The sequence below is a fragment of the Malurus melanocephalus genome, unplaced genomic scaffold (assembly GCF_030028575.1).
Source record: "Malurus melanocephalus ecotype Western Australia unplaced genomic scaffold, MMel_1.1 scaffold_67, whole genome shotgun sequence".
Classification (NCBI taxonomy): domain Eukaryota; kingdom Metazoa; phylum Chordata; class Aves; order Passeriformes; family Maluridae; genus Malurus; species Malurus melanocephalus.
The window spans coordinates 95,203-114,282 of NW_026623299.1; the positions used below are offsets into that span (position 1 = coordinate 95,203).

The following is a 19,080-nucleotide window of genomic DNA, read 5'->3' on the forward strand; positions in this document are numbered from 1 at the left end:
ATACAGATCATGAATTATTATAAAAAAAAAAACCAAACAACTAATTAGGATGTTATTGTGGGAGCCAAAGATAGACAAAACCACAAAACAATTTTGCACTGCAGCTCTCATATGCTACAGTAATATACAATTGTTTTGGGTTCTTAACTTCCAGGAGCCAAATAAGATAATAGAGCAGCAGTACAAAGCTGAGAAAGAGAAACTTCAAAAGATCCGCCTGCTACTGGTGAGTAATTCTTTGTGTATTTACTTATACAAAATCGTTGATGTTTTTCTTATCTTGTAACTTCTAATGCTTYGTTTTGTTGTTCTAATTTTAACAAGTGCTTCTGTCACAAATCAATCGCAAAAAAAAAAAAAAAAATTCATCCTCCGCCAATGCCTTTTGTTTTTAAAATCAATTATTTAATAACAAAGTATTGCTGGGGGGGCTTCATCCATTTTAAGAAGAGAACAAGAAGAGGYTTTGTTTTCTCCCCTCCTAACTTTCTATTCAGGCACGAAGAAACAGAGAAATAGCCATTTTACAACGCAAGATTGATGAAGTACCCAGCCGAGCTGAGCTCACACAGTATCAGAAGAGATTTATTGAACTTTACAGTCAGGGTATGTATATCAAGCAGGACCATCCTGCTGAAGGCTAWAGCCCTGAGAGGAGGGCAATTGCATTTTAAGCATATGGCATGTAACAAGAGCACTTATTAATTTTGGTGACATTTTAAAGATCTTTGGTATTCRTGTTACACACCATATTTTTAGGTTTTATAAGCTGGCTTTGAGAATTTTCCTAATGGTGAAACTCAATGCATAAGATCTCTGAAGCAAATTTTGACTGCAACAGATTCTGTGATTTAGGTTAATGACCAGTATGTTTTGAAAGTCCTTAATTTATCATTTACAAATGAGCTTGCAGTAAGTTTGAATCGTGTTTAATTAATTTGCCTTACCATTAGATTGGTTTTATTGTTTTCATTGACATGAGAGATCTTACTCTGAACCAAACTGTCATGAACTGCATAGTAAAAGCAGTCTCTTGAAGGGAGTGGTTTCTTTCATTTCTTGTCAACACAATGCWGCAATATCTTGGTAGGAACAGAACACAAATTGTCTTTAGCTGTTATAATCAGAAATTATAAAATTGGAAAGCATGCAAATGGGATAAAATTTCAAAGTTGTTCCATAAACTGATAACAGACCAGTATGCTTACTGGTGTATATTAAACTAGCTTGTGTATTAGCATAAGCTAAGTCTCTACTAAGAAAAACCAGCTAATGTTTCAAAGATATTCTGCATTTATTAAATATGTGTGTGMACCAAGCTCTGGAATATTGAGCAGTTCCAGACTGGTTATCTGAGTGTGATCCCTTGCCCTGGTGTGGCATCTCTAGTGACAGTCCTGTGCTGTCCTCCATGTGTGTAGTCTAGCTCAATACATGGAATAGATGAGAGTACAAATCCAGTATTTTCCCCCTTCTTTGCTGTGCCATGCAGTTTATTTAATCAASTACAGCTATACAGAACTTGTTTTGCATTAAATTTTCTGCAGATTCTGTCATGTCTAAGTGAATTCAAAGTCTCTGSTCAGAACACAACCTGCTCAGAAGATGGAGTTTCTTTTAAATCTGAAGTACAGAAAGACTAGGATCAAAGAGACTTGGGCAGCTTTGGGTGTAGATTTGAGATGCTTTGAATTTTATGGGACTTTGTTCTCTAGATTACAAAGTATGTGTAGTATCTCAGGATAACACACTACTCAGTCGTGGTGGGGAACCTGCTTTGTACAGATTAACCTTCTAGAGAAATGAGCTGGAAATCTCTAGCTAGYGTTTCTGTGAATTGTGGTATTTTTAGAAGTGTTTAGAGTTTTCATTCAGCCACATTCAGATCAGGTACCCTTCAGTTGCCAGAAATTCTTTTTTTTGAACTTTGATTCAGGGGGTGTTAGACAAGACAGTCTTCAGCAATAACGTCTAACCTTAGTGATCTTTGTACTAGAATCCTTTTCAGTTACAGTACTCAGTGTTTTGGTTTTGACCTAGCTGAACCTCTTGCATTGAAAACATTCAAGAGAATCAATGACCCAGTTGCTTCCTTCTTCCTCTTCTTCCTTTATCTGTCTTACCTTGCATGGGTTCTGGTGTGTGCCCAAAAGGCTCTGTAAGTTGGCACAACTTTCTAACACAATGGAAGCCTTGAAAGGTTTTCAGAGTTGTTACGTGGAATCCATTCATGAAAGACTTGTGACTACCAGAACTGCTGGAAGAACAGAAAGAGTTGCATGAAGGAAATTATTTGGGAAAGGCCTCYTTTTCATTTGGCAGTATTTCTGCAAATCCCAGACTGATGAGCATGATTTCACTGTTTATAATTTTTAACCCACACATTTTTTCCAGGTTCTGGTTCTTATCCAGAATGACTTTTGCTGTTTGTTGAACTCTTTCCTTGGAAATCACAAATAACTTGGGTTTCCTTAGGCATTGAAGAATTAAAGACTAGAAGAACTCTCAGGAGATTTGAGTATCATCTTGTAGGCCCAAAGACAAGGCATGTCTGAGCCTTACCTTCCCAGCTGAGCTCTGACCAACATCTGCTGTAACCACCTAAACCAGAAAGTATTACATAATTCCATCACCATGCATAGATTATAAGAAGRTAGAAAGACTTTAACACAGCAAAAGCTTTGTTGGGTGTTTTGCAGATGTGTAGCTTGAGATACATTGTCTAATGCACTTTTAACAGATTATCTGTTCTTCCCTGTCCCTGCCCAGCCCGTGCCCCTCCCAACACCATGGGCAAGGTCCCCAATGAGCAGCACAGCTCCCTGTGTAGTGTGAGGGTAAAGCTTGGGAAGGAAGCWTGGACAGGCAGCTGATGGTGCCAACATGTGTTGGCATAAAGGGCTGTCAGCAGTTGGGGCTTAATTTAGACAGAGCTGTGTTGGTCTCATAAAAGCTGGAAACCCTGCTGAGATACACTCTGGAAGGATGTTCCCTCTGCATGTATATTAACGAGTGTGTTCCATTATTGATAGTGGAAAATACGTTATATAAAGCCTTACAGATTCCATTTTACCTCATGTTCTTTTATTATTCTACCCTTTTTTTTGTTTGCAGTCTCAGCAACTCACAAAGAAACGAAGCAGTTTTTTACTCTTTATAATACACTGGATGATAAGAAAGTATATTTGGAAAAGGAGGTAAGAAAATGTTATTACTGTTTTCTAAGTATTCAGTCTGTGGGGAAGGAAATAAGTTTTTGCTTGGCTTTCACCATATTCAGTCCTGTCAGGGCAGAGTTACTGGTCTTTGTAAATAAAAATGGAACGACTGATTCATAAGAATGTTTCTAATCTTGAAAATGTTGTAAAGGAACTGCTGTGAGTWCAGCATGTTTAAACCACTCTCTGTGCTTTCAAAACATGAGTAACATTTGATCAGCAAATATCTGTCTTGCTATCACAGCACCAAATTACCCCCTTTTTCTCCTTTTAGTCAACAGATTTTATTTGGAAGCCAGGTTGCAGTCCGTAACTTTGGAGAGCAAATTCCAGCTGCTGTCAGCAACATCAGAATTAGTTCTCAGGGTCTGAGCTAACTACACTTAAGTTGCTGGTGATCTTATTGGGTCAGAGTAGTTTTCATGAAAGCAACTTGGTTTTCCCCCCTCCTCAGATATATGCAGAGTTTGCCTCTTTCTTGGGCATAATTGAGTGATTTCAGTTTTCCTGTTTTGCAATGACAAGTGATGTTACTGATTTCAGTAAAGACAGAGAAATAGGAGGAGTCAAGTTGATAAAAATGGCTTTAATTTTAAAATGTTTTGAAGCCTCAGGTTTATCCGTTTATTCTAATAAAGTAACAAATTAGTGAGTTTTGCATTGCTTAGATATATTGCTTAGTTTAGGACACAAGCAGTGGTCAAATTTCTGACTATGTTAAGACACTTTTCAGTGTCCTTTCACATCCTGTTTTTAAGATCATGAGCAACCATTTCCTTCCCTTAAGCAGCTGATTGCAATCKACATTTGGTAGTTTTCATTTTTGCCATTCAGAAAAGTCAGATACCAGATTTTAAAAATTGCCTTGGGTAGAAGCTACAGAATTTCTATTACTTAACCTTCTCTCCTAAAATAGAGTTTAATACAGATTTATTTGTTTGGGTTTTTTTNTTTTTTTTTTTTAATGGGGACATAAAAAGCTGATTATAGAGAATATAGAAACAGAATATGTAGCAGATTTATTTCACTGTTTTATAAACTGGGAGTACTCTTGCCAAAATAATTCAATAACTATTGGGAATTCAATAACTATTGGGGGTTCACAGTGGTTCTGAATGTCTTCTAATGCCATCTTAACTTAGTTAAATATCACTGAGATTTCCTTGAGATGCATTTAATATTAGAACCAAGGTTTCAGCAAGTAAATACTGTCTAATACTGTATAAAAAGTGACTTTGGCATTTGTGCCGTACAAAGATTTCTAGAATACACTTGCTCTTTGTCTTGTTCCTGGTTTTTTAGRGATTTTTTCCCCTTTTTCCTCCCCAAACTAGCTCTTTTGTAAAACACACTGAGCATCATTGCTTTGTTATACAGTTGAATTTTTCATGGCTATGAATGTTTTAGTTCTGACAGGAAAAGTCTCCGTGATTATGGCTCATATTTTCATCCTATTTTGTGATTAATTTTTTAAAATACTTTTAAACTMATTTTTTTCATGTCTTTCAATTTTGGGGTGTGTATATGTGTGAATATGCTGATTTCACTGTAGTGTAACACATCCTCACCCTTCCTTATGCAGTGATGGTGCAGCACTGCTGTGCAGTGTTACTTTTCATGACTTGAATGTTTTGTGGTATAAACTAATTATGTTCTCAAGCACAGGATTAGGGGAAGTGTCTTGAGGCAGAGATGTGGACATAGCAAATATTGATGAATCGTGCAATAATTTCACTCCTGTAAATAACAGGAATTCTTAAGCATCTTGGCTGCTTAGGAGTCTGTTCAGAATTTGTTTGAATTTTCCAAGGGACCATCAGGAATGTCTGCAGATTCTGCCATGCCTGTGGTTGTTGCCATCTCATTCAAGATTTTAGATTTGGGAGAGATGAGTTCAGCTTTCTGCAGCAGTGGGGCAGGTGATTCTGTTTGCAGCCCTTGGGTTTGYTTAGTGCAGAACTTTTCAAATACTCATCCAAAGGAGAAGCTGCTTGGAAGTCTTAACCACAGGAGACTTGCAAGATGTATTCAAAGCTGAGAGAAAGGTCCCATTAATTGCAAGTGTTGAATTTTAATGCTCTCAGCAATATTTAAAAAAACCTAAAAATCAAAGGCAGTTACATAGGATGTATTCCATATAGTTAATTAGCTGGGGGAATTTATATGAGCAACCAAATATTCCTGTGATGCTGTTATAAATTCCTATTTTTGTTTTGATTCAGTGCAATGTTATTGTCTTGTAAGAGAAGGCAGACCTGTGAAATGCCATTCTGTACTTTTTATAAGTTCACCTTTAAGCATCCAGTAAAATACACAGAAGCAAAGGAAGTAATGATGCCTGGTAGGAAACCTGTGAAACTCATCTGCACAATGAAAGCAGTGCAGGAATTCACCTGCACTGCTTGGAGAGTCTTCACAGGATTGTGTGGAAATAGCTCTTCAGAGAATGTTGAGTGGTTCCAGTCTCTGAGGTGAAAGTGGCTCTTTTCCTGTTTATTTGTGATGTGCTTGTGCACAGTCACTGATGAACACTGGACCTGTATCTGCAAAGTGCTTTTATGTCAACTTTCAACACCTGCTCAACACATGTACAGGCCACTTTACCTTATTGCTTTAGTTTGGGAAGGCATCATACTCACATAATTCTCACTGCCATAACTGAGTGTCAGTAAAATTAAAAACCTCACTTGTGSTCCAACACTTATTTCTGCTGTGATTCCACCAGTGGGATAGATTTYACTAAATCAAAAGGATCATAATTTCTTTTCTGAAAGAAAACTCTTGGTGATTTTTGTACATCTGTCTGCTTTCGAGGGCATTATCTATATAGTAWTTTTTTTAAAAACTAAAATTCATCTTACTGTCTGTGAAAACTCATACCAGAAAAGACAGATGTTTATTTTCTTCTTTTTTTTTTTCTAACTCACAGGTTAACTTACTGAATTCTATTCATGACAACTTCCACCAGTAAGTTATGGTTCTTTATCTCTTAATCATTGCAGTGGTACGATTGGTTGGACAAATGGAGTAGGCATCAGTTATAGAGACTAAAAACTTCTTAGATTTTATAGTAATAAATTGATTTATAGAATAGTTTATTAATTCTGTTTAAGCCAGTTTGGGGAATCATAGACTCAGAATTACGTAACTTTTATAGCCAACATATGTTTTTAATATCTGACTCCTTAGATGTGGAAATTCAGTCATAATTTTCCTGGAATTAATTTAAATCTTTTCCTCKCTTTTGTGGAGTTGTGGTTATTACATTATGTACAAAACATTAGACTGGGACGTATTTCAGACATGTTTACTATAAACTACTTCTGTATTTGAAGATTTTGATATGGTATGGAGTCTTTAAGTAAAATCATGGTTCCCTTGGAAGTTCATGGTCAAATATCAGTCTGTGATGCAGTGTTTATTTTCCTCTAATGATTTTGAGGCCYAAAATGATTTCTAGGCTTTCCCTATTACAGTGTGAAATTATTTTGTACAATATTTGGTGTTCTCTTAGACCTYTACTTACCTTAGTATTCATAACAGAGGCTTTTATTAAAAAAATATGCTTTTATTTAGTTTTTAATAATTTTATTTCTGTACAGTACATGAGAGCAAGGAACATACTTGAGCTGACAGGGAGAACACTTGTGATGAGCTCTGAGCTCTCTCTGTTCCCATCTCTTTGRTAGCTTACACCAGCTGAAGAGCTGCACTCTCTCAGTGATTAAAAGGGTTAATTTTTACATAGAGCAAAATGAGAYCTTTGGCCATGGGCAGATGTGCAAGACAGTGTCCCACATCCCTGTCACTTGTTCCATTTTCCTCTTTCCAGAGCCATGGCATCGTCCGGATCACGGGAGCAGTTTTTGCGGCAGATGGAGCAGATTGTAGAAGGCATCAAACAGAATCGAATGAAGGTCTGATATTCTTCTCACTTTCTTTGTTAGAACCTGGGAATTATTTCTTGGAGATGAAAGCCTCTTGGATAATAATTGTGCACAGGAAGMTCCATTGTGAGAGGTGCAAATCAAGCAAGCAACTAACAAGTGTTAAATTTCTTTTCACATTCATCAGAAATTTCTCACCACTAAATGGCAATGAATATGAGAGAGGTGTTATAACACCTCTGTACTGACAGGAATCTTACACTCCTTAACTTCATTACTGGCAGTGTAGTGATTTAAATGCTTGAGATGCTGATGTCACTCAATTCAGTGAGAACTCTTCTGTTGGACTGCATGGGTGCAGTCAGAGCTGCATCTCAGGCATGGCTTTTCACGCAGCTGGAGCTCACTGAAGCTGCTTTCTGTTGCTGAAGAGGRTCAGCAGCACCTCAGTCCCAACCATCAGGTGCCCTTGTCCCAGTTGCACCTTTAGTGCCACTGGTACTGAGACTTCAGCATTAGGCTTTTAATCTTTGAAGAGCTGACCTAAGGTTCACTGCATTTAAAACACGAGCCAGGGGTATCATTTATGAAGCATCAGTCCCATTGTGTGTTATAAATAGTTGTTCCTTGTGCAGTATGTCCGTGTGTGTGTGTATTCCATCTCTAACCCTTCCTGCATACCAACAGATGGAAAAGAAGAAGCAAGAAAACAAAATGAGAAGAGACCAGTTGAATGATGAATACTTRGAGCTTCTAGAGAAACAGAGGCTTTACTTCAAAACAGTGAAAGAATTTAAAGAGGTAAGAACACTTTTGCTGTGTAAACTGTCAAGTGTTCAGTGACCATTTTGGCTTGTGCACTAATATATGCACAAGCTTTCCTGATGTGATGTTTATCACACCAGGTTCATGATGTATCTTGGTGGTTTTCTCCATGACTCTTAGACTCTGAATTTGGTTCTGGGAATTCTTTCACTGCCAGATTGGCACCTCTCCATGTTACACGGAGGATCGCCTGTTATCAAGCAAGCTGTGTATTTGGGTTTTCAAGTGGAATCTCAAAGATCTGTAAGCAGTTATGTATTGAAACAAAGTAGATTGTGGAAATGTGAGCAAATATGGGAGGAAATGCAGGGTCTTGGTTGTTAATCTTCAGGATCCAGCCTTGTTGCTTAATGACTGTGAAAGCACTGTATTACACTTCATTGATTTAGCCTTTCCCAAGCTTTTAATCATCATGTGCTTCTGTTAATTCCTGTCTCCATGAGAATGAATGAAAAAGAGTGCTGCAGGCAAAATTGTCATTTGGCTTCAGATGTTCAAGGAAAAACATCTTTGTRTAATTATTCCTGCTTTGTTCTGAGACAGCTCCTTCCTGTTTCAGACAATGTACTCTGGGAGAATGACAGGGGCTGTTCAGCTCCTTATCWGACATACAGAATTTTACATCCTACTCGCAGAATTTAGGTGGATTTAATTTTAGGTTTTTTACCCGTTTTTCTTCCATTGCCACGTGAGGAAATTTCTACTTAACCTTGCCACTCTTAAAAATAAAAGAAGTCATGCTTGTGGTACTGAACCAAGTGTACTTATGTAAATGTATTTCCTGGCCTAGAGTTGTTCCCCAAGCACTGAATCTTTTGCAAATTGTTCTGTGAAGTTCCAGATCACCAACAAATAATCTCCAGTTCTGATTTATTCTATTTATAAGTAAAAAGCTGGAGTTGCTTTAGCTTCATGTAACGACTTCAGAGGGGTGGTCAAGCAGTGGTCCTTCTGCCTTGCATGTCATAAAGTTGAATAATTATTGCCATTGGAATAACATTATGGATGAATCAGAATTATCTTCAGCTCAGCACTTGCTCCAGGCTACTTTGGATTTTGGAGATGTTTCAAAATAAAAGAAAGGGTTTGGTTCTGTTGATGCAGAGGCACAGGTGGTGGAATTAAGAGCAATACCTCCTCACGTGTTTGCTCTCTGTTAACAGGAATGCCGTAAGAACGAAATGCTGCTGTCCAAGCTGAAAGCCAGTTCTTCCTGAAGAACTCCAGCTGGGGAAATTTATARAAGATTGTTCAGTCCATTGAATCTCTTTTGTGAGGTGACAGCTATAACTGCAATGTAGATGTATATATATAGATATATATAAAAAATATATATACACGCAGCTGTAAAAGTCTGTTTTTTCCAGTATGTGTTCAGTTTACATTCCCTCATCACATGGCTGTATTATTCATTATTGCCTCCACTACACAGTAAAGAGTTAACACAGTACAGCAAAATAGAAATTATGTCTAATTTTATTTATTTGGGTTTGGGTTTTCTTTTTCCACATTATGGACAGTGGGTAGTTCTTTTATTTGGGTTTTAACACAGAATTAGGTGAGGATTCTGGAATAAGTTTACATGTACTGTGTAGTATGTCCACCACCCCACAGAATGAGCACTGCAGAATGCAGTAGCTCATTAATTTTGGCCCAAGAAACTCCTCAGAATAAGATTCTTCAAACTCTCTTTACTGGCAAATAACTTCACATTATTTTAATTTACACTCTAGCCATAGGTAGGATTCCAAAGGATAACAATTTCTAATGGTTAAGAAAATTAACTTACCTTGGATAATTCCTGGTGTAAAATTATAGATCTATATTTTTATAAAGTCTAGCTGTTGTATAAATTTCTTTGAAATTTCATTTTTATATATAGAGAGTGTGCTTGTTAAATTAATAGCTCCAGGAAAAAAACACCTTAATACTTAGGAACATCATGTTATCCCTGGCTGGGATGAAAATCAAAGTCTGTAATATAGGAAGATAAAGATTGAAACATTCTGCTCTAATGAACTGATGCTCACCTTTGAAGACAACAACCTACTTACCCTGCTGAAGATTTGCTCTTGGAAGTTCAGAAACTTTGTGGGACACTTTCTGAAACATTTTTATATCTGTATATACAACATTTTATAATTCAAACAGTTGCTTTTTGTACTTAACRCCAGGATTTTGGACTGACTTCGTAATATACGTGACATCTTCAGGAGAAGAAAATCCATGTTCCTTTTTCCCACTGACACTGACGACAGTGCTGTTTGGTTTCTTTCTATGGCAGTGAATTAAAAATAAAGAATGTTTGGAAACCAGTGATATTTTGCTATTGTGTTTTTAAGGTGGAACTTGCCTTAAAAGCTTCCCAGGCTCTTGAATTACGAGTGCATTAAAAGACGAATCATGTCTGTAGTCAAATGGGACAYTGTTTTTGTGATGTCTTCTTCCTTCAGCACAGAAATCAAAGTTTCCCACTGAGCCAGCTGCTACCTTGGTCCCCCACACAGGTCAGTGAGGGAATAGACCCAGGCTGCTCCTCTTGGAAAAAGTCAATCTGCTCAGGTTTAGTGAAATAATGAAGGCAAAATGAGATTCCAAGTCCCTTCAAAGAAGGAAGAATTTACATTCAGCATTCCTTCAAAGAAGGAAGCCTGCATTGAGTGCTACTTGCTGAGTTTCTGTAGTCAGCTTTGGTATTAGGAGGCATTATTTATTTCTGCCTACCAACTTTGCCCTCTGTTAAAACTGTAATGCTCCTTCTAGTTTGTAAGTTGAGTAATTCAACTTTGGCACCAAGTAGACCTGCTTGGGGTTTCAAGTTGTGCTGTGTTTGTGTACTATGCAATTCTAAAAAAAATAACCTGAAGGGACAATTTGGGCTTTACCATTTTCATCACAAYTGCTTTATCATCAAGAAAAATTTCCTGAGTAGAATAAGTTATCAACTTGCATGTAGAATAATGAGTGATTATTTGTTCAGTGTAATGTTAAACTTTATGCCTACCTGCTGCAAACTCAGCAACATGGAACCTTCCACAAGGAATATAAAAGGTTRTGTCCATTGCTTGGACTAGGAGCTTGTGATTTTGACTAAGATAAAATCTGAGGTTTGTGAAGATGCAATTGTTCCTCAAGGAGAATAAATTAGAGTTTAGATAATAACTGACTGATGGCTGTAGAAGGACACTACCTTTGCTTTGAGACTCATGTGAAAAGGAGAAGAAAGGAGGCTGGTGAGAGTGTGAAAGCAGTTCCGTCAGCTGTTCATTGCTTTCTGCCACAAGCTCTGTGTGTTGGGTACCATTTCTCCTCATACCTGGGGAGGGGCCAAGAGCAAGAACCTGTCTTAATTCTCCATCTCAGATGGTTGGAAGGGGAGAACTTGAGAGACTTTCTCAGAATATTACTTCAGTATTGCTGGATTTCTTTGTTGAAAGAAAAAGATCTTGCCCTGAATTCATTTAGTGTTACCAGGCTTGTAAAGCAACATTTACAGGACTTGCAACAAAACTTAATTTATTTTATTTGCTARAGCCTGTTCAGAGCTTTAATTTGCATTTCAATAAATTTAATTACTTTGACATGCTGATGAATWAACTGCTGTAAAGTCAGTCTGCCTTTTGTTTCAGAAACAGTCTCTGAACTTCAGGCATACACTTACCTTTTAGATTGTGACAGCTTTCTGTAAAGGCAGTTCCACAAGTGCACTTGTAAAACATCTCTTAAGAGGGAAATCAGTGACATGCACTTAATCCAAGCATGACCAAATCCCGACATTCTTCTTGTTACAGTATATCACAACAGAGTCCTGCACCAGGTYACCACTGATGTGAATAAAATAAAGTCTTTGAAGGAAAGTTAAAATGTGAGCTGTAGTTTCTATAAGGGTTATTGCCTTGCTCCATTTAATGAAAAAAATCTGCTTCTTGAAGCATGACCTTAGTGTGTAGGTTGTGTCTGTACAGTCACAGCTGCAGCTGTTGAGAATTCAGCTTGTTGGTAGAGGCTGGCTGGAGTTAGGCTGGAAGATCAGCACCTCCTGGGGACAAAAGTGAATTACAGAGCAGCTTCCAGTGTGGAGGCTGTAGCAGGAATGTGTCTCCTGGAGACAGGAGCATGCAGGGTTATTCGCATTCTCTGTTCACACTCATCTTCCACGGCTGCTGCAGGATTCTCAGAGCCTTGCTGCAGGATGCAGCAATGCTCTTCTGCTGAGCAACAGGCTCCAGTACACTTTTCTAGGAGCAGATTCAGAGTCAGGAAAAAAAGTTTAAATCTAGCAGTCCACTGTGCACAAGCAGAAATGACTGGTGTACTCCAAATTGGCAGCTTCTGCTGGGGAAATAAATGACCATAATGTCTAAGTTCTGCCAAATGATGTTCCTTTAGAATACCTACTTTTTATCTGCGGGGTTTTTTTTTTTTTCCTATTTGGACAGTCAAGATACTGTGTCATTTTTCTTAGTTTATCTTAGCTCATATGGGAGCATCCAGCAGGTTAGGCAATAACCACAGAAAACATATTTTCTTTGCCCCACAGTAAGCTAAATTCCATGTGATTGAAAAACAGAATTCTAAATCCTGAATATGTACAGCCAGTCTTCTAAATGCAGTCTGCATTTAGAGCCAGTGTGGGAAGTTGATTTTGTTAAGAGCTTTCTAAAGCCACCGTAATGAAATGAAAGCTCTGCTTCTCGTCGCCTCTGGGTGCGTATGAAGCCCGGCTGTGTCACTGTAACACTGCTGTCACAGATGCTTGGGTGGGCAGAGCACTGGCTGCTTATGTTCAGAACTTCTCACAGCAAAATTACAGAGGCGCAGSCTCGCCTCCTAAGGGAGCTAAATTCATCCCTGAGGAGGAGGAGAGCTGCGTCAGCACTGTGCTGCAGCTCCCCTGTGAGCTGAAGGCACCCTGCYACAGGTCAGTGTCTGCAGCAGAGCCCTGCATGTGTGGCCTTGCAGCTCTGTGGTGTTCTCCCAATTCCAGATGCCAAGCCATGGTAAAAGGTGCCTCCACAGCCTGTGTCTCTGCAGGGAACCAGAGCTGGGTGCTGCTGCAGTCAGCTGGAATGTGCAGCTGGAGCATCACTGCTGCTCCTGCAGCCAGACTGCGATGAGCCTGGTGCACAAGGATTGGCATTAGATTTGTGTGATAGCAGTGGCTTGCCTTACCAGGCAAAGGGGGTTCAGGCATTAAAATTTGGCCAGAATGTGATTATTAGAAACTTCAGGAGTGCCACATGGAGAAGATTCGYAKGCTTTTCAATACCAGCTCAAGAAGRCCTCTTTGTTTCCTCCCTCCATGTCATCCTGCTTGGATTTTAAAGGTTTAGAGACAGCGACTCTTACAAGGAAAAATTCAATTGACTTGAAAAATTTGTCAGTGGTTCTGAATGAGGCTGCAGGTTTTAGTAACAATCAGATTCTTACATATGTGTCTTCCTTCTGGTTTAATTAATTCTCCAAACACTGGTTTGAATGATAGCTATTCCATATGCAGGCAAGTTGAGAGTCACAAGGGAAAGTTATTTAAATTGGCATTTAAGTCTGAGTCACTATCTAACAACTCTTTGAAATTCTAGGTTATTAAAACTTCTGAATTCCCACTGAAATTGAAAGGAGCAGCCTCTGCAGAAATGCAAGACACACAGGTGGCTGTGGGCACAGCAGGTCACACTGGACTGTCACAGCACTGCAGGTGTGAGGTACAACAGTGTCTGACCTCACCACACGCTGCRGTCCCAAGATGCAGCCAAGCTCCCTTAAGCCCCATGGGACTCTGTGAAAATAAAAAGCTGTCACGCAGAGATGCTGCCAGCTCTCCCTCTCATGGCAGGGGAGGAAGTAAAACCCACCAGGGAAACAAATATGGAGCGAGATGGACTTGGCAGTATGCAGGGAAATACATTATTTATTTATGTACATATTGTTGGGTCAGGGGTATTTGTCAGATCTTGGGAAAACAATTTAAATCTTGGGTTTTGGGAGCCAGGCCTGATGGCATCAACACCTTTTTTACAGCAGGAGGAAGTTGATGCAAGCTGACAAACTGTGGACTKCACTCAGGTTGGGTGATGAGCACCTTTATGATGCAGGGGCCCCAAACACGTTGCAGGCACTCACCTCCCATTGCCAAGCAGCCACATGTTGCTGCCAGCTCACCGGGTGACTGAACATCACATTTGGTGTTTGTAACACAGATGCCTGCTCAGTTTTAAGGTAGCATGAAATAACCATGCACACAGTCCCTGTCCACTTGGAGGTGTTGGTGTCTATCTTGAGCTCAGCTGGGTTTCATAGAACAGTGAGAGCCTGAGCCTGGCAGAGTGAGAGGATAATAGAGGTAAAAAAATCCTTGTTACATGCTCCTGTGCAAGCAGTGAAACACATTCTCGGAGGCTCTGAATAATTTTATACTTGCCTCCAAAATCCCAGRGGACACCCAGCCTGCCCATCAGCACTGCTGCTTTCTAGAGCACCCAGCCCCTCAATCCTGTCAGGGCGTGTTTCTGAGCTGCTTGTCATCCACTTCAATATCATATCAACTCAAGTACTGATTGACAGCAGCATGTTTATTCCCTTCCAAATAAATCTCAAAATCGAAGCCAGCATCCTGCCCMTATAACAAACATGTCAGTATTGCTCAATTTGCATCTCCCACTGATGCCTTTGCTAATGAGGAGAGCTCCAGCACGGCCTGTGGCTGGTTGGGTGGGATCAGCYGTGTTGGGTGTGACAGCCACAGCTCTGGACACATACAGTGCTTTGCTGGCAGACCTCAGCATGTGTTGGAGAGCAGACAGGAGGCATTCCCTGCTTCCATCTTCTTTGCCAAAGCCTGGAGTAGCACATATGCATTTCTAAGGGGGAACTGTAAACTCTCAGTAGGTTTATATCCAGACATCTTCTATCTTCTTTTTCATTGCTCCTAAATCCCCTCAAGTAGCTCTAGTGCATGAAAACAGTACATATCACAGGCATGTTTCCCTCAAGAAATCTCTCTATTATGCAATAGAGGAATMATTTTCTTCTCTGTGTCTCCTTTTATCTCTGCTTTACAAAAAGGTTCTTGAAGGCATTGTTGTAATTTTTGTTAAATGCTGTATAAATAAGAGGATTAAAGAAAGAATTTGAGTAGCCAAGCCAAAGAAAGATGCTTTTCCAGACGGGTGGGATRTTGCAGGAACAGAGGGGACTTATTAATTCTGTGATGAAGAAAGGGATCCAGCACAGCACAAAAACTCCAATTAAGATGCCAACCATCAGAGCTGCCTTTTTCTCTTTCTGCTCCTTCCATGTTTCTCCATCTGTCTGGAAAGTGATAGCTGCACGACGAGCTGTAAACACCATCTGTGGTTCTTGTGAAGCTTCCTTCACCTCAAACAAAAGCAAACAGAATTTCTTACCAAGACAGTTTGTTTGAGTGAAGTATTACTTTTAAATGACAGCACAACATCTGTGCACCCACCACMAAAGGCTGAACTCCATTCTCTCCATGCTAAAAGAAAGAAAAGGCCCCAGAGTGCCAGAGYTACCAGGCTTCTCATCACTGGAAAAGATGCCAAGTGTCACTGACAAACAGAGCTAAATAAAGAGGAACTGATGACATGTGTGTTGTGGGATTCTTTTCCAGTTTATTTTATTGGACGCCYTCATACCTAGGGGGAAATCAGGTTGTTAAGGCAGGCTAACAAAGGCTTGTCCCTGCTGCCTGTCCTTGCACCAGACTCATGCTGCTGCATGACCTTCAGACCTCCTCTGAGTGAACTGCTTTAGCAGGGGGCTTAAACTAGATGATCTCCAGAGGTCCTTCCAACCYCAGCCATTCTCTCATTCTGTGATTCTGCATTCCACAGCCAGAAAAACACCATTTCAACTGGCTTTCAGCTCAAAMTCTGGCTTCAGCAGAAATTATACAGGAAAGGAAAGAATTTCAGCTACTCCAGGCTGTCAGCAGTGCTTCTTGTCTCCCTTCACTAAGGGCAGGACATTCGTCTGTGCAGTGAGTACAGCACAGTGCTCTAGGGCAAACATATTTTGGGCAGAAGTTACTCATGTGCTTTGAGTCTGACCAGATGAAGACACTCCCTAGTGATTTTAATCTGAAGACTGAAGTATCTGCAGTATTAAAGTTCTTCTAGGCACTACAGTTATGAAGAGGGCACAATAAAACCAACAATTTAAGGCTCTAAAATCTGCCTGAGTGACAATTCACAGGCACTGCAYGACTTTGACACCACTCCAAAGAACGGCTCGTTGTTAAATTTGCCACATATTCCACATGCAGGTGCCACCTTTGTGCAAGCTTTGTAATAGATGGAGGGCCTCTGCTTGATATGAGCACAGCAATTCAGACAGGGAAGCACTGGCAGTGGCTGAACAATCACTCTTCAGGATGGATATCCCTGTCTGCACCCTCAGACGTGGGACAGAGCTGCAGAATGTGAGAGCAGCAGATTATGGGCGCAGGCAAATAATGGAGGAAAATGAAAATCACATCTGTTCTGACAATTAAAATGGGACACCCCTCATGTAGCAAGGATCACACCATTTGTCTGCAGAAGGACTCGCTCTGCATGTCCTTAATCACACTCTGTGAAAAGGGATGAATGCATGACACGAGGACAAATTTTGACATGCAACCCTGAAAGATTATGTCTCAGCCCTGAGGAATACTTACATAAGTGCCTCTTGGGAAGAGCCGTACAAAGGACATCGTCACAAGCATCAGGCACAGTTTGGTACTGTATTTAACCTTCAACTCTTGCAGTGTGCCACCATCAAATCAGAGCCTTTCAGTACTTGTGACTCTGCAGAATTTACTAGCAGYGACCCTTTTATCACTTAATTACATATCATAAGGAAAAATTATTTAATTTCTTTTGCTAGAAGATACCATAGTTCTCAGGTGTTTTCTCAAATGAAACCTGCATAAAGCTCCTGCTGAAGTCAAAGTTTTTACAAACTTTAGTGGTTGTTGGGTCAGGTATTCTGCATACTAAACAGCAAGTGAAAACAGATCATGGCACATTTTGTAAATTACTGGAAAGCAATTGTCCTCTGGCTTATGTAATTTCTACTTTCTCTGTTGTCACAGCTGTTTTTTCATTTATTTTCTGACTAGTTCTGCTGGGATTTCTAAATCATGTTGCAATGACAGAAAAAATAATGGCAACAGTGAAAACAGCAATCTGGTCGTTTAAGAAATATAATGGGATCTCTTATGGAACCTTCCATTAAGTAAATGTGTAAATATCTGTGGCAGACTGGAGATATTTTCCCTCAATCCTCCATATAAAATCCTTTGAAAAGGATATACAAAATGTTCTTGAAAAGGTAACAAGTATCTCTGCCCAGCCAGGTCTTTCAGCCTGCGCCTTCAACAGACAGGGATTTAAACCCTGGGAGTTTTGTGGAAACTCAGCTTTCCATGCCGTCAGTGGACAGTGTTCAGCTGAAGGGATTCCCCCCCTTATGCGGGTATGGGGTAATCCACCATCATTTGGCATTGTCTGAACRTGAGCACAGGCCAAAAAGATTAGGCAGCTGCTTTCCAGCCTTGCCAGTTGTGATTTGCCAGCACTAAATGCAGCTCTAACTGGAGTTCCCAGTTCCCAGTGCCAATCCCAGGGGCTTTGCATGACTCCAGTTTCTAATGTAAGTCACAACAGATGACTTTTATCCRTGTACCACAGGGAACAAAGGACCAGCCCAGAATAGAACTTTACCCCCATTTTAGTGTTACTGATGAGCACCAGTGAGCAGGCTGTGACAGCAGAAAAGGTGGTCACTGACTGTAAATTAAAGCAGTCCATGGAGATGCCTCAGGTTATCCTGGAGACATCTCTGCAGTGCTGCACACTGTTCTCAGTGTCTAGCAGCACACTCTGCCTTGGGCACAGATTTCCTCCCACCTGCCCAGGCACTGCTCCAGGCAGTGTCAGAGTCAGGAGCACTGGAAAAATAGCTGGTATGAAAGCACTGCTACTCTGAGGCCAGAATTAGGTTCTGAATTCATGAAATCAGCTATTTTCAGAACAACAGGCTCTGAGAAGTACAGTGATGACTGCTCTTCTGTGAGAATAATAAAGAGAGTACAGGAAGGAAGCTCTTAAGTACAAACCCTTCTACAGATACAAAGGAGTTTGCTGTTAGTTCCAGAATTTATTCTCCTGTACACGGATCAGGACTTACAGTTCAATGCCCCTCCTCTAGTTTGTCTGTCCCCAGTGAATTACTACTCCTAAATGACTACATGTTCTCAGAGCTGTATATTCCAAATTCCTGTATTTTTAGCAGTGTCATCGAAAACATGCCACCAAGGAGCTTCTGACCAAATCCCTTGATTTAAAATGTTCCTTATTGCTTTAACAATTGTTATTACCAGTCCCTTCGTGGCAGGTACTCTGTGTGTGTTTGTCCTGCACCTCCAGGGTCTGCAATAACAAAGTAACAGCAGAGATGACAAACATCAATCAAATCTGGCTCGCTACCAGCAATTCAGAGCTTTGCCTATCACCGTGTGATTCAGCAAAGGTCAYAACTGCCTCAGTGCAGCTTTGGCAYMCTKCTTGCTCTTKGAGCAAGAACACGAGAAACTAATGCACAACAAAGGATCAAAACACAGGAATGTCTRCACTTTCTTGGATGCTTCACCAAAATGACAAACAGTTCATTTGACAGGGAGAAGAACACCCACTTTCTCTTACAGGATTTTCTTCTGCTGTAAGCAGGAATAATGCTGTATTTCTCCCAGCAAGTCGCTACCCACTCCACTTTGCTTCCTGCCTCACACTTTTCCAGACATTTTTTACCACTCTTCTGGACAGCTGAATTGTGTTTCCTGACCCATCTCTTCTACTTGTATAGTCAGAGRCAGAAATAAGAAATAAAAGCCCTGTGATCCCTTCAGGGAAGTAGAATCTGTTTCCTCTCCCACATTGTTGTGACTGGTTAAGTGAGTTAAAGGCCAGATGGGCCAAGGTGCAGAACAGCACAGCACCACTGGAGCTCTGGGGCCTGATAATATCAAAAGTGAGAAGGACTCTCACAAAACTCTGAGGTTTGGACCATGCCTAATGTTATATACTATATAAGTACTTGGAGAGGGGAGAAAGAAATAAAATAAAACAAAACCAACTGGAAAAAAA

The 19,080-nt window shown here is 40.1% G+C and overlaps 2 protein-coding genes across 3 annotated transcripts in view; one reads left to right on the forward strand and one right to left on the reverse strand.

Moving 5' to 3' along the window:
• Window positions 1-9,902, forward strand: part of CCDC93 (coiled-coil domain containing 93) — a 63,180-nt gene extending 53,278 nt beyond the window's left edge. For both annotated transcript variants that reach the window (XM_057366524.1, XM_057366523.1), the window contains 7 exons: window positions 155-226; window positions 498-606; window positions 3,115-3,197; window positions 6,148-6,185; window positions 7,051-7,135; window positions 7,793-7,906; window positions 9,094-9,902. In XM_057366524.1, the coding sequence (XP_057222507.1) occupies window positions 155-226; window positions 498-606; window positions 3,115-3,197; window positions 6,148-6,185; window positions 7,051-7,135; window positions 7,793-7,906; window positions 9,094-9,147 (555 nt within the window). In that variant the 3' untranslated portion in view covers window positions 9,148-9,902. The remainder of the gene's footprint in view (window positions 1-154; window positions 227-497; window positions 607-3,114; window positions 3,198-6,147; window positions 6,186-7,050; window positions 7,136-7,792; window positions 7,907-9,093) is intronic.
• Window positions 9,903-9,910: 8 nt separating this feature from the next.
• Window positions 9,911-19,080, reverse strand: part of LOC130573797 (5-hydroxytryptamine receptor 5A-like) — a 13,290-nt gene continuing 4,120 nt past the window's right edge. The window contains exon 2 of the mRNA XM_057366525.1: window positions 9,911-15,307. Within this exon, the coding sequence (XP_057222508.1) occupies window positions 14,975-15,307 (333 nt within the window). The 3' untranslated portion in view covers window positions 9,911-14,974. The remainder of the gene's footprint in view (window positions 15,308-19,080) is intronic.